We start from the raw sequence: 12,709 nt of genomic DNA on the forward strand, positions 1-12,709 counted from the left end.
ATGAAAAAATACATTAAACATACTGAACGCATAAAATGTAAATGTGCATTGTTAATTGTGCAAATATAAAATTGTACATTGTAGATATACTACCTTGATCAAAAATTTCCCGGAATTTATTCAGAAAATTAAAAATACAAGTTTATTCATCTAAATCTATATTGTCCCCTTCAGAGTAATCCCCATCGACTGCAACACACTTATGCCAGCGCTTGATCCAATCCTCGAAACATTTTTTATATTCGGTTTTCGGTATGTCCATCAGTGCTTCCTGCGATTTTTCCATTACTTCCTCTCGGCTGCTTAAACGCGTTCCCCGTAATGGTTTTTTAACTCGATCGAACAGAAAGAAGTCACAGGGAGCCAAATCAGGTGAATTCGGTGGCTGTTGGATGGTATTTGTTGCATTTTTCGTCAAAAAATTACGAATAATGATAGCACTGTGCGACGGTGCGTTATCATGGTGCAAAATCCACGAGTTTTCTGCCCACATTTCTGGTCTCTTTCGGCGAATTGCTTCACGCAAACGTCTCATAACGCCCAAATAATACTCTTTGTTTACTGTCTGGCCTTCTGGCAAAAATTCATGATGCACTACACCGTTGTAATCCATGAAAACCGTCAGCATTGCCTTCTTTTTTGACTGAAAACGACGTGGTTTTTTTGGTCTCGGCTCATTTGGTGAACGCCATTCACTTGCCTGATGTCTGGATTGCGTGTCGTACTCATAAACCCACGTCTCGTCTCCAGTAATGATCCTTTTGATGAATGTGGGATCGGATTCAGCCTCGCAAATCATGTCTTTTGCGACGTCAACACGGTCTCTTTTTTGCATGAAATTGAGGTCTTTTGGAACCAACTTTGCTGCTACACGACGGAAACCCAAATCATTAACCACAATGTCTTGGGCGGATCCATAGGCAATGTTCAAGTCCTCCGCTATTTCTCTGATGGTTAATTTGCGGTTATTGACCAACATTTCTTTTACTTTATCAATTTTTTCACCGACTTTCGATGTCGATGGTCTGCCACTGCGTTCATCATCTTCGATTGACTCACGACCACTTCTGAACCGCTCGTGCCACTGGTAAACGACCGTTTTTTTTAGAGAATCGTTGCCGAAACACTTTTCCAACATTTCCAACGTCCGTGCGCCACTAAATCCGTTTTTTACGCAAAATTTAATACAAGTTCGTTGTTGCAAATTTAAATCCATTTCTGCAATTGTAAAAAATCGCCAACACACACAGAGATAGATGTACTCTTGGCTACGTAACTTTTGCAAATGTCAAGTTATGACACTAAGATTTAAAGCAAATATCAACAACAGATGTACCAATTTAACAAAAAAAAACAGAACTCAAATCGGAACGATGGGAGCGCCACACGGTGGTTATTCCGGGAACTTTTTGATCAAGGTAGTAAATGGCTACCATAAGTAGTGTACAAAGAATTCAGTGTAGTTTTGATGCAATAAAGCAAGCTCCTATAATTTTTATTATTCAGGAGCCTATCACTGTTATAACTGTTGCATTGAGCCAGTAAAAATGATCCCAGTTGTCATTCACCAGCTCTTGCATTTTTCACGCTTCATCATGCTTGCATCAGAAGTAATTTTTTTTCCTCCTAATTTCAACATAAGTAAGAAATAAATCATCTCCCACAGGTGTTCTTCCAATGCATAGATTACATGGCTAACTCCTAGTTGTCCGAAGTATTCATTTCCTAGCATGATTCTTTTCCTGGCAGACAGATAACGAATTTACATAGTTCGAATTCCCACCAATAGTGGCACTCATACTATACCACTGTACTTAAATTCTTCCCAAAAAATGATCACATTACAGCCCTTAATCTTTTTTAAGTGTGTACAAGCAAAACAAAGCCAAAAAAAGTTTTTTATTAAGGCTAATGTACATGAGTAACTGCTATAGAATGTGAAATTTTCCTTTATGCATCTGAGATGCAATTTTTCAACACGGTAAAGACTGTGTGCCCATTGTGTAGATACTCTTGTGACCCTATTTGAAACATCCATTTCCCGAGTCTCGTCCGTGCTCTTGAAGAAAAGGCCAATCGCTGATACTGACTGATTGTTGATGTGCGTACTAGATCAGCCACACTTACACATTGTTCACAATTTTCAATAATTTTACTTTGCATTTCTACTGTTATTTTTGCTCTCTTATGGCTTTCTTCTAAAAGATTTTCCTTTGGGTCATTATTCAAACTATCCACAACATATTATCGAACTTTGCACAAAAAATCCCAAATAATATGTTTCAACACAACTTTGGAAAAATGTGTGATCACTAGCAACACTAAGATGCTATTGGAATGATTGCTAGAGACAAACTGCATTAGTAGGCACAGAATGAATCCAGGAATTTCCCTAACCTCATCACTAGTTATGAGAAAAGTTGCTGGTTAAGCGAGGCTCCTTGGTACTCCTTAATTTCAATAAAATACTAAATTATAAAAAACAAAAATGCAAAAACAATAATATGCATTTATTTGACTAGTCAATGTAATTAAATGGATGGCTACAATATGGTGAGTGATGACAGAAAGAGCCAGTGCCTTGTAGTGAACAAATACAAACACCTTAGAAAACAAATAATGAAGCAAAACCACACAGTATGGATGTATTAAGTGATTTGTATCCACTATTAAGCAATCCGTGTTCAGGCTTATAACTGACATCAAGTGAACGTGCATACAAAATTTCCAAGTATGTAGAGGCAAAAATTTTTAACTACAAGTAACAATGAGTGGCATTCATGTACATCTATTACAGATAGGTTTAGCACACATTTGGTTCACTCTTAAACTCTCATTATAAAGGGTAATATCTCTTCACATAGGTTAGTCAACAGCCAATCGAACTTTCCTCTAGCCCATAACTTTCCAAATACTTTAAACAGTATTCCCCTTAATACTTTCCTGATACACTTAACACCTCTGGTTGTAAGTGCTTATTTCCTTCAGTTTGTATACAATAGCCATTTAGTGGCTGAAATATGCATATCTGACATACACCCTAGTCTTTCCCTTGCCTTTTGCTATTCCTTGACTTGGTTCAATTTGAGTAATATTCTCCCTGTAGTTAGGCCCTTTTTTCTGATTGCATGCAGATGTTTGCTCTGTGTTTGTTCCTGGCACGGAATTGAATCCCGTTAACATTCACAGATAGTGTGTGTGGTTATAACCCAGGTATCCTCAACGGAGTCCCTTTAACCCTGTGAAAGATCCCATTTTGGGTTGAGTGCGTATGTCTGTAGTTGACCATTAACATTCCCAAAAGCCACCACAGAAGGGTATTCTGGTTGAGAGGTTGTGGTTGGTCACTGTCGTGGAATTTCTTTCCCCACAAACCAGCAAGCGAACTTCAATTTTCCTTTAGGAAGAGTGGTGCTAATTCATTACGGTCATAGGAGATTTCCTTTGAACTTGTTACTTCAGACAGTGTCACATACTTATCATTCATGTTCACCATATAATGTTATGCTTTTGATGTAAATTTCATAAGCAACTTTCCTAAATCTAATATTCATTAATTTGTAATCCAACCCTTTTCTTATGGTCAAATTTTTAATGACCATCCTACCTCCAATGGCCCTAAAACGTTACACCAATGGGCATATTATATCCTAATAATGGAACATTATTCGTGAGTGTAAGCTTAAGACATGTAAACCTGCCAATAAAGAATGAAAAACAAACAAAATAAATGCAGAGCTAAGGCAGCCTGTCCCTTGTGATTAATATGGTGATATGCCTATAAATTCTTCCTTCCTGAGGCATTATAAATTTTAGTGATCAATCCTTGGTCACTTTTAATTTTTGGCCAGGATTAACAAAAGCCAATGAACACATTTTTGAACATCATTCATCACATATATTCACAATAACAAAACCTCTTTCAAAAAACAGTAATATTAATTAGAAATAATAATCAGCTGAATGGGGACACAATTATAGTTCTGATACACGTTGAGAAAATGTGGGGGAAGGGCAGAGAGACCCAAACATTCTCCTCATTCAAAAGCTTTATTTTAATGAAAAACTAATGTTTCAACATCAGACACTGCTATATAGACAGAAGTGCTCTCACAATGTCTCTTGACAGTAGTGCAAGCACAGGTAGAGCAACTTTAGCAATAGGGACTAGGCCATCTCAATGAAAGATATTGGCCACTTAGAGTGGCATGTGCAACAGTAGGATTGCAGATAGGTATGTCTCCTCTTGTGTCCTAAATCTTTTTAGCTTTAACCATGCCTTTGAGAAGAAAATGAAAAAGAAACTTAGGCCTGAAAACGAGGGCCTCCTAAAGAGGCTAATAAAATGAAGGAATAAGATAAAGTTCAGAGAAAATCCATCACATTCATCAAAAATTGTTAGAATAAGAAGACAAGTGTGACAGGATTATTAGATGAATTAATGTGAGAGCCGTTTGAGATGTGAAGAGAACAAGCAAAACTTTAAGAGTTTTAGCAAGGTTCAGGACAAACGAGTTTAAATAGACACAAAAGGAATTATTATGGCCTCATACTATTTAGGTAGGTTAGACCACAAAGATATGGTAAGGGAGATAGACTACAGTACAGATAGAAACAAATATTCATTCTTTCTCTGGAGTCAGGAAATATAATAGTAGAAATCGAAGTCATTATGGAAATAGTAAAGACATTTGATTTACAAAAGAGGACAAGAGTAAGTGCTGCACAGACATAAGGTATATTCGTAGGTGCATGTGTATGTTAGTCGAGAGTATATGCATTTGCAAGTGGGTAAGTTGAAATGGTTCTTGCATGAACATATATGCCTATGTGGGTATGAATTGGCATGATTAGTTAAATTTCGCATGTGGTTTTATTCTGTTTTATGGGTGGTCACCTGACACCCCCTTGTGACGGATTGTGGGGTATTATGTAGATGTAGATAAAGAAATTGCCTTTATTAACTGAATGGAAAGTTTCCCAGAATTATTTGCAACATCAGGTATTCGATACGTAGAGATATGCCATTAAGTTTTGAATCGTCACAAGTAGAGCTTATTCATTTGCCAATGAGCGAAAACTGAGGTCATTCAAATGAACACATCACAAGTCACTGAAATGCTATTATGCATGATTTTCCTTCAGTCATTACCAGTTTCTTCAAATAGAAGTTATATTTTTGTGGATAGTTGATAACAGTTTCCAGAGAATGTAGCTCCAGGGCATCCCATGCATTCCTTATAATTTCCTCTCCATCTATTATGAAAAAAGTGATATTGGACATTCCTGTCTTACTTCCCTGTCTAACCAATGCCCATCCCAACCTTCCATTCGCTGTCTCCACCTGTGCAGTCCGAGATGTTCTGGTTTGAGGTTACTATTTCAGTTAATATACAGATTACAGTCTTCTGCAAAAGGTTAACAATTTCTCCCAGCTTACTCCTTCAAATGCTTTCCCAAAATCTATGAACCATACAAATAATCCTGGTGGTGATTAATATTGCTTTTTATTAGTGACTTCCACAATGCAATTACATCACACGTACTTATTCACTTTCTAAACACAACTGATCTCTACATAAGTATTTCTTTACTCTCTTCTCTATCCTTAAGCTGATCATCCGAAGTAATACCTTTCCCTCCAGTTAATTAAAATCAAACTTATAGTCCTAGTCTTCACATATTGCTACTTTTCCGTTTTTGGGATGGGTATCAATATTTATAAAACAAAGTCATCCATGCAGATTACTTCCTCAGATATGCTGTGAATTAGTCCATAAAAACTATTCTTTCCTGACTTTCCAAAATTCTTGAGAACATCTGCAGAGATGTTATCCATTCCCATAGCTTTCTTCAATTTGATTTCCTTCAAGGCTTATTCTATGTCACAGACGATTAGTCCTGGTCCAAAGCTATCCTTGTCAACATTATATTCCTTTTCTATACCCAAACTTCCAGGTATACTATTTTTATCACATACAGTTATCACATCAGTTCCTTCATACATTCTATCCACCTTGTCAGAAACTATTCTTCTTCACTAAATATTTCACCTGTTGCATCTCTATAATTGTGTAAATGGAATTTCCTCGCTTACATACTCAGTTTCTTCACAGGTGTCTACTGTGGTACTGAAACCATATGTTACTCGTAGTTTCCCTATTTCTCCTATTTTTAATCCTATTCCCATTCCTTTTCCCAAAGCTGTACTCTCCTACCTCACTCCCTTTACCTGCCACAACATTCCAGTCTCCGATCAGTATCATGTGGTTTTTAAACATAATCTGCTTCTTCCTCCCTTTGACAGCATTTCAGCATATTCACCTGGACAAACCATAGTATGGCCAAGTTTGCTTTTAATATTAAGACTAATAATATTGTAATTCAACTGTTTCATGTTCACTACTCTTCTCCCCAGGTTCCTATTCAGTACTATGGCTACCCCACATTAACTGAACTATATGGCACTCTGCAACCACCACTCAAATAGCTCCCACTATCATACCATCTTACCTAGCTAATTTTCTATATTTCCTCCCTCTTTGCTTAGTGCTCTTTGATTTACTGTTCTCAGCATAATCATAACATTACAAATCCTTATTCTCACCGTGGCATTACTCTTCTATGACTTATTTTTGCTGCCAACCTTTGTAAGAATTTTGGGTTATGACGGCCACTGAGGCATTTCCTCCTCCACTGTCTGACAGGGCACTTAGTCCTATGGGCCCACAGTTGTCAGGACTCATTTTTTACTTGGTTCCATCACATTTTCTTGGGATAAATACAGTAGGTGAATTTCCATTGCCTCCCCTAATAGTTTATTAGCATAATGGAGCAATATACGGAATATATTTTCTGGTTAAAAACTTAAAGTTATGAAGAAAGATACTGGCTAGAACACTACAATGGGCCATATTTTCTTCCTATTCCAAAAAAAAGAGAGTAGGTAAGGACTGGAGAACCCTACATTTAGTTTTACATGTGGTCAAGGTAGGACTAGTAAACTTGCATACTGAGGAAATGATAAATTTGGTATGGAAGGTGCTGTAAGTGGATGAATAAAATCATTATGAAAACAATGCTATTTTCCCTGAGAGTTCTTAGAATCCCATGGAATATTCAATCACCTAAGTTTAGCATACAAATTCCTCATACCACAACAAATTACTTTTTCCCTGTGTGCCCTAGCATCAGGTCATTTTTTGGCAATATACATATTTTTCTTCTGTTGATATTATTCTCTGAAAATCAATGATGTTCCACTGCCACTTTATATTCAACTAAAATAGCCACTAAATTAATAATTAAATCTATATCTGCTCCTAGGTAATAAAGTAAATTATACTTCTTAAAACTTGTATCCAACCAAGCAGTGTAATTGGTATCTTCTACTAACTCCCAGCATTATCTCTGAATACATGGGCATTAGAAATTCATGAATTATGGAACTACATTCATGACATTCCTAATTATGGTCTGAATTCCAGTCTAGGCAAATGATATTTCCGGTGTGAAATTTATTACATTTGCTGGCACATAACTGGGTGAGTCTACTATAGTTACTTTCATACACTTTACCTTTCATGTTGAATTACAATAACCAATGAAGTCAGGTTTCCTGTTATTGATATCAATGGTAATCTTGACTTCCTATGAGAGTAAGATGCATGCAAGAATTCAAGTGGAATGTAAAACGCATCAAAGAATAAGATATCGTACCCTGTCAAAGTTTTCATTCACTTCATTAAATTTTGTGTCTAGTTGAGCATGGTGACTACTAATCAACTATCTAGAAATTACTTGAGTTTTCCAGGGAATATTTTCAGCAAACCAGAATGGCTCACATCCCCAAACATGAGAATGTTGACGTTTGGGAGTGCCATGTCAATGAATGCAAGCACTGTAAATTACTAGGCATGTAGTATCATGAATGCAATAAAATATCCTGTAATATGCTACAAGTATAAGCCATTATATGAAGAATATCAAGTATTTACATGGCCCAGATCATAATCTCTGTCGTAACCAAAAGTTGACAGTGGACTATCCCTTAGAGGAACATGGACTTCCTAGAAAATTAAACAAAAATTCTGAAAAAATTGATGACGCTCTGTTGCAATGAAATGATGCACCTCAAGGACCCTTTAGTGGTGAGGTCATTCGTTAAAGCACATTAAAACTTTATTATTCAGGATTGACAGGGAACAATTGTTCGTAACTCGAAGAGTAAGGAACAAAATGAGTTATGCCTTCAATAACTAAAATCCCATATAGACATATACCAAAATAAAAATGAACATAATATAAGTATAAGCAAATTAACTAAAAATATGCAGAAAACAAAATGTATTCTAAATAAACGGTCTCATTTTCACGTAAGGAATAAAGTGCCACCTACATTTTTACGATCTCAATGCATTTTCTCTAATGTAAGTTGATAAACAGCTAAGACTGCGATGAAAAATGGAGATGCCTTTCATGAATCTGTGGTGTCTCTCAAATACAGCTCAACATGACAGGGAATTTTCCTACATAAAATGTAAAATACGGACTTTTTCTGAATATACACCTAATTTCAAGTTTTTAGAAAATCATTCCATTTTCAGGATGGCAGACAAACTGGATCAAATGTTAATTATTCCTAGCTTTTTATCATGCCCTTGGGAACCCACTTAACCCTCAACTTAGTAGTTCTATTTACAAAAAATGTATAATTTGCATTGTAGCTTGAGGGTAGTGTTCCGTTCCGTTTTCCTTTGGCAATACTATTTTATACTGTTCATTGAAAATGCCTCTACTCTAGTTGGGGACTGCAACTGTAGCAATCTACTTACTAAAGAGGGGAGCAGTGCAGCCAGAGATGACACATTGTGAAAAATCCTCCCTTTCTGGTTACCAAAAGTGCGATATATATTAAATAAATAAATATAAACAGCATAAGCTTGGCCAATATTCATAGCCAAAAACCAGCCTCACCAAAAATATAGGCCAACAATGGTGAAATGACATTCTAGCAACAATTCACAACATGCAGATAAGTCCATAACCATTATTGTGTATTTTACTCTCTAACATGACAAAATGGAAATAATTGATTAACACAAGAAAGGGGGGGGGGCAGTAAAGATGATGGTGATTCGCTTGAGGATATAAGATAAATAAAAATTGCCTAAAAAGTGTAATGTAATAAATGAATGTAATCCGAAAACATTATACCGTTTCAGGAAAGAACTGACTTAGAGCCACACCTCAAATAACATTAAGGTCATGTCAGGTGACTTGAAAATTAGTTGCTCAACTAACAAACCCATTAAAATAAATGACATTTGAACGTCTATCTTGCACTGAATGATAATAATTTCCATTTTTTAATTTATCTCAAAGAGCTTACTGCTAAACACTTGCTGTATTTTCAAATTTTCTTTGATAAAAATAACCAGAAGTTCAGCTGAGGCAAATGTCCAAATGTATTTGAATTTCTTGAGACCACAATTTTAGGTTTTCCATACCAGAGAAAAAATGGCTATGATGTTATTTTCAAGATCTAGCTCTATCAATGATAAAAACAACAAAACAAACTTTATTTTAATGTTTAAAGCATAATTGGAATGCTTGATTGATCCCCATGATAAATTCAAAGCAGCACACATGACCCCTTAGTACTTTTTTTTCTGATTTTGTACAATATTCAAATCAGCACTCAAATATTACTATGAAATAGGCATATGAGAATGGACACTAAAATAAATATAAAAAATCTGAAAATCCACTATTCACTTGAATGTTGAATGTAGCATTTTGATGCTATCCCTGGTATTTAAAATTCATGATATGAGTTTAAAGCCTCTGTCCTGCAGAGCTTATGAGCTTTAAAACCATTAGTACACCAACATGTGATTGGAAATATAAAATATTATCAGAGCCATCAATAACATTCTCACCTCCACCACTGTGCCCAGGTAATAGCAGCCATCTTTGCTGGCAAGGAGCACATCCTCCCCTTCAATAAAGCAGCTTCTTTCAGCAGTGGTGCTGTCAGGCACAACTGAGCCTTCCTCAGAGCGTTCCTAAGAGGAAAGCAATACACTCAAGTGCCATCCAAAGCCAAAAAGCCAACACCAAGGCATAAAAAAATATTCATATTCACCAAAACAACCGTGCATTCTAACACACATATATAAGATTAAAACCATTCTAAGTGAAGGTATAAACTATTTTGTATTCCACTAACAACATTTTCACAAACATGATTTGGTTTTCCTTTCATACCAAAGTCTTTTCGTTTTTCAATGAAAGTAAATGAAGCAGCAAGACTATTCAGTAATCTATGCTATAACTGCACATGTGCTGGTGAAACATTTACCATTAGATAAAGCAGCACAGACACATTAGTCTTCTGCTAATGCTATCTTTTAATATGATGTTGAAAATACCTAATGCACATTAATCCAATTGTAGGTCTCTAGTTAATTTTGGAATAAAACTATTACATTTCAAGTAAGACAATGCCATCGAGGTAATACTATAATTAGGTACTAACAATTATATTTTCTCAGCAAATACTCATTGATGGAATTAGTAATATGAAAGCAATCTTTCAACATAATACTATAATGACCCCCTTATATATAATTAGGATAGTCTTAAGTTTTAACCTGTATTCCTACTACATGTAAACTGAAAGTAGTGGAATTTTATAAAACTGCAGAAGTTGCATTGAATATGGCCTAATTATAGTACACAAACAACTAAAAAGGCAGATAGTTTGAAGTACATAATATAGATAAAATTGCATCTTAAGGAGATAAAAACAGAGAGATGCATTAATGGAGCCAGCAGTTTGTTTTCAGAGTGGACTGGGAGTTTTTATTATTGACAAGACCGTCATGGAATGTTCCCTATCACTAAAATTTTAAAAGCAGGTAACTGTGAGAATACTTTACTTGGAAAAGTAACCAGATAGTTTAATCCTGGCCTCGCGACCAAGAAAATGCAGCAAAAATAATTAATAAGTCGAGAATAGTACAAAAATATACTATACTCGACTTCAAAACGAAAATGGGGCATTAAGTTAAGAAAATAAGGTAAAACCTTAGGCCGTAAAAAATTAAAAGTTAAGCAATATATTCTGCAACATTGAAGTATTTTGTAGCATTACATTAATTCATGAAACGCAAAGAGTTCAGATAAACACTACTGTCGGCTGAACAATAGTGTTGATGGCAAACCCGTTTACATCAAACTATATTCCTACAGCTTGTTAAGTAATACGTTTAATCGCCACAACACTCCCTAAACTTCTATCAGGCCCTCAAACAGGTACGACATATGCAAAACATGTATATGATTACAAATATCCTCCTTTTCCTTAACATTATATTTTTGATGGTAAATAAGTGATTATTTGAACCGTTTGTCACTTGGCCCAAAACGCACTGCTTTCAGATAATCCTGGGGGTGGGAAGCACTGCGCCATTGGCATACCGAGCATTAAGAGCAAATTACTAGCTCAAAAACAAAACCAATTCAAAATTACACGTTTCAGGATTTACTCTATTTCACAGATACGGTTCCATATAACAGAGTGGAGCGTAATTATCAAAGACATGTTGAAAAGATATAGGCCAAAAGAAAGCCTAAAAAGGGTCCCAGATAATACTAAAAATACTACTGTACTTTTCTGAAGAGGCATTCAAGTGAACCCTTAAAAATGTACAACCAAAAAATACCGGTTGAAAAAGAACATTTCATTTCTCCGGCAAATTAGAAACGTGTATGCATGCGTAAGTACTATCTATAAAACACATACCTTCTTTCTCTGGTTTAGTAACATTCTGAAATCTTCCTAGTCTTCCAGCTACCAAGATTACACACCCCACCAACTTTGGGGCAATCCAGGTAAGCACTAAAAGCGTTTATGCTTCGACGGCTCATAACCAGTTCTTGACTGACCTATTAAAGAAAGTGCACTTTTAATGTCATGTTACTGTACAAAGAGTCATTAAGCTGATGAAGCAGTACAGCATATACTCGACTGCATTTGCTTGGTAATGAATTTCGTCAGGTAAAATTCAAATTTGGGGCGTTCTCTCTACAAAAACAATTAAGTTCGACTATAAATACAAAATATCGAGGTATGGAGCTCACGATTTGTAGCACTGTCACTTAATTAACCATGCGGATTCACATTCCGTTGTAACACGCAATAATTTCACCAATTTCTTTTAACAGTAGCCGTATTAAATGTCACGAAAACAACTACTTAGGTTAACCTAGTCTTCAATTTGAATAAAAACTGTCCTCCCAAGCGGCTAAAAAGATGTTACAATATGGTGAGAAATTACCAACTTTGCTGTGCATGCACAAAGGGAAAATTAACTCATTAATTACCAATTTAACAAGGTATTAGTGTCAAACAAGTCCCTCCTCAAACAACTCCCGACGTCGGCCATGATAGGCTCAAAAAATTTGAGTTCATAAGCGCGACGCGCGGCAAAACGAATCTGTAGAGCATCTCTAAATTTTTCGACCTCTGCTTGATTTACCACAACTCACTCCCAGAATGTCAATGTTATCGAGCAAATGGCACAAAGAGCAGTAGCAAAAAAAGACGTTACAATTTATCCGTACCCGTTGAGTGTCCGTCTATTGTATTCAAATTTTGTGGAACTCCATCTTGTAAAACGATCAAATATCGACTTAATTCTTC

General features: G+C 35.9%; 1 protein-coding gene across 2 annotated transcripts in view; it reads right to left on the minus strand.

Annotated features, from left to right (window-relative positions):
- The window catches only part of Pcl (polycomb protein Pcl), a 54,478-nt gene extending 42,031 nt beyond the window's left edge, over positions 1-12,447 (minus strand). Inside the window, exons 1-3 of one of the 2 annotated variants that reach the window (XM_071591690.1) lie at positions 12,391-12,447; positions 11,810-11,952; positions 9,942-10,067 (exon numbers count right to left, since the gene is read on the minus strand). In XM_071591690.1, coding sequence (XP_071447791.1) covers positions 9,942-10,067; positions 11,810-11,833 — 150 coding nt within the window. In that variant the 5' untranslated portion in view covers positions 11,834-11,952; positions 12,391-12,447. Of the gene's footprint in view, positions 1-9,941; positions 10,068-11,809; positions 11,953-12,147; positions 12,251-12,390 lie in introns of those variants that run through there. The other variant, XM_071591699.1, reaches the window with a different exon arrangement.
- Positions 12,448-12,709: the final 262 nt, after the last annotated feature.

Source organism: Hetaerina americana, unplaced genomic scaffold (genome assembly GCF_022747635.1).
Source record: "Hetaerina americana unplaced genomic scaffold, ioHetAmer1.1.p SCAF_1, whole genome shotgun sequence".
NCBI classification, from domain to species: Eukaryota; Metazoa; Arthropoda; class Insecta; order Odonata; family Calopterygidae; genus Hetaerina; species Hetaerina americana.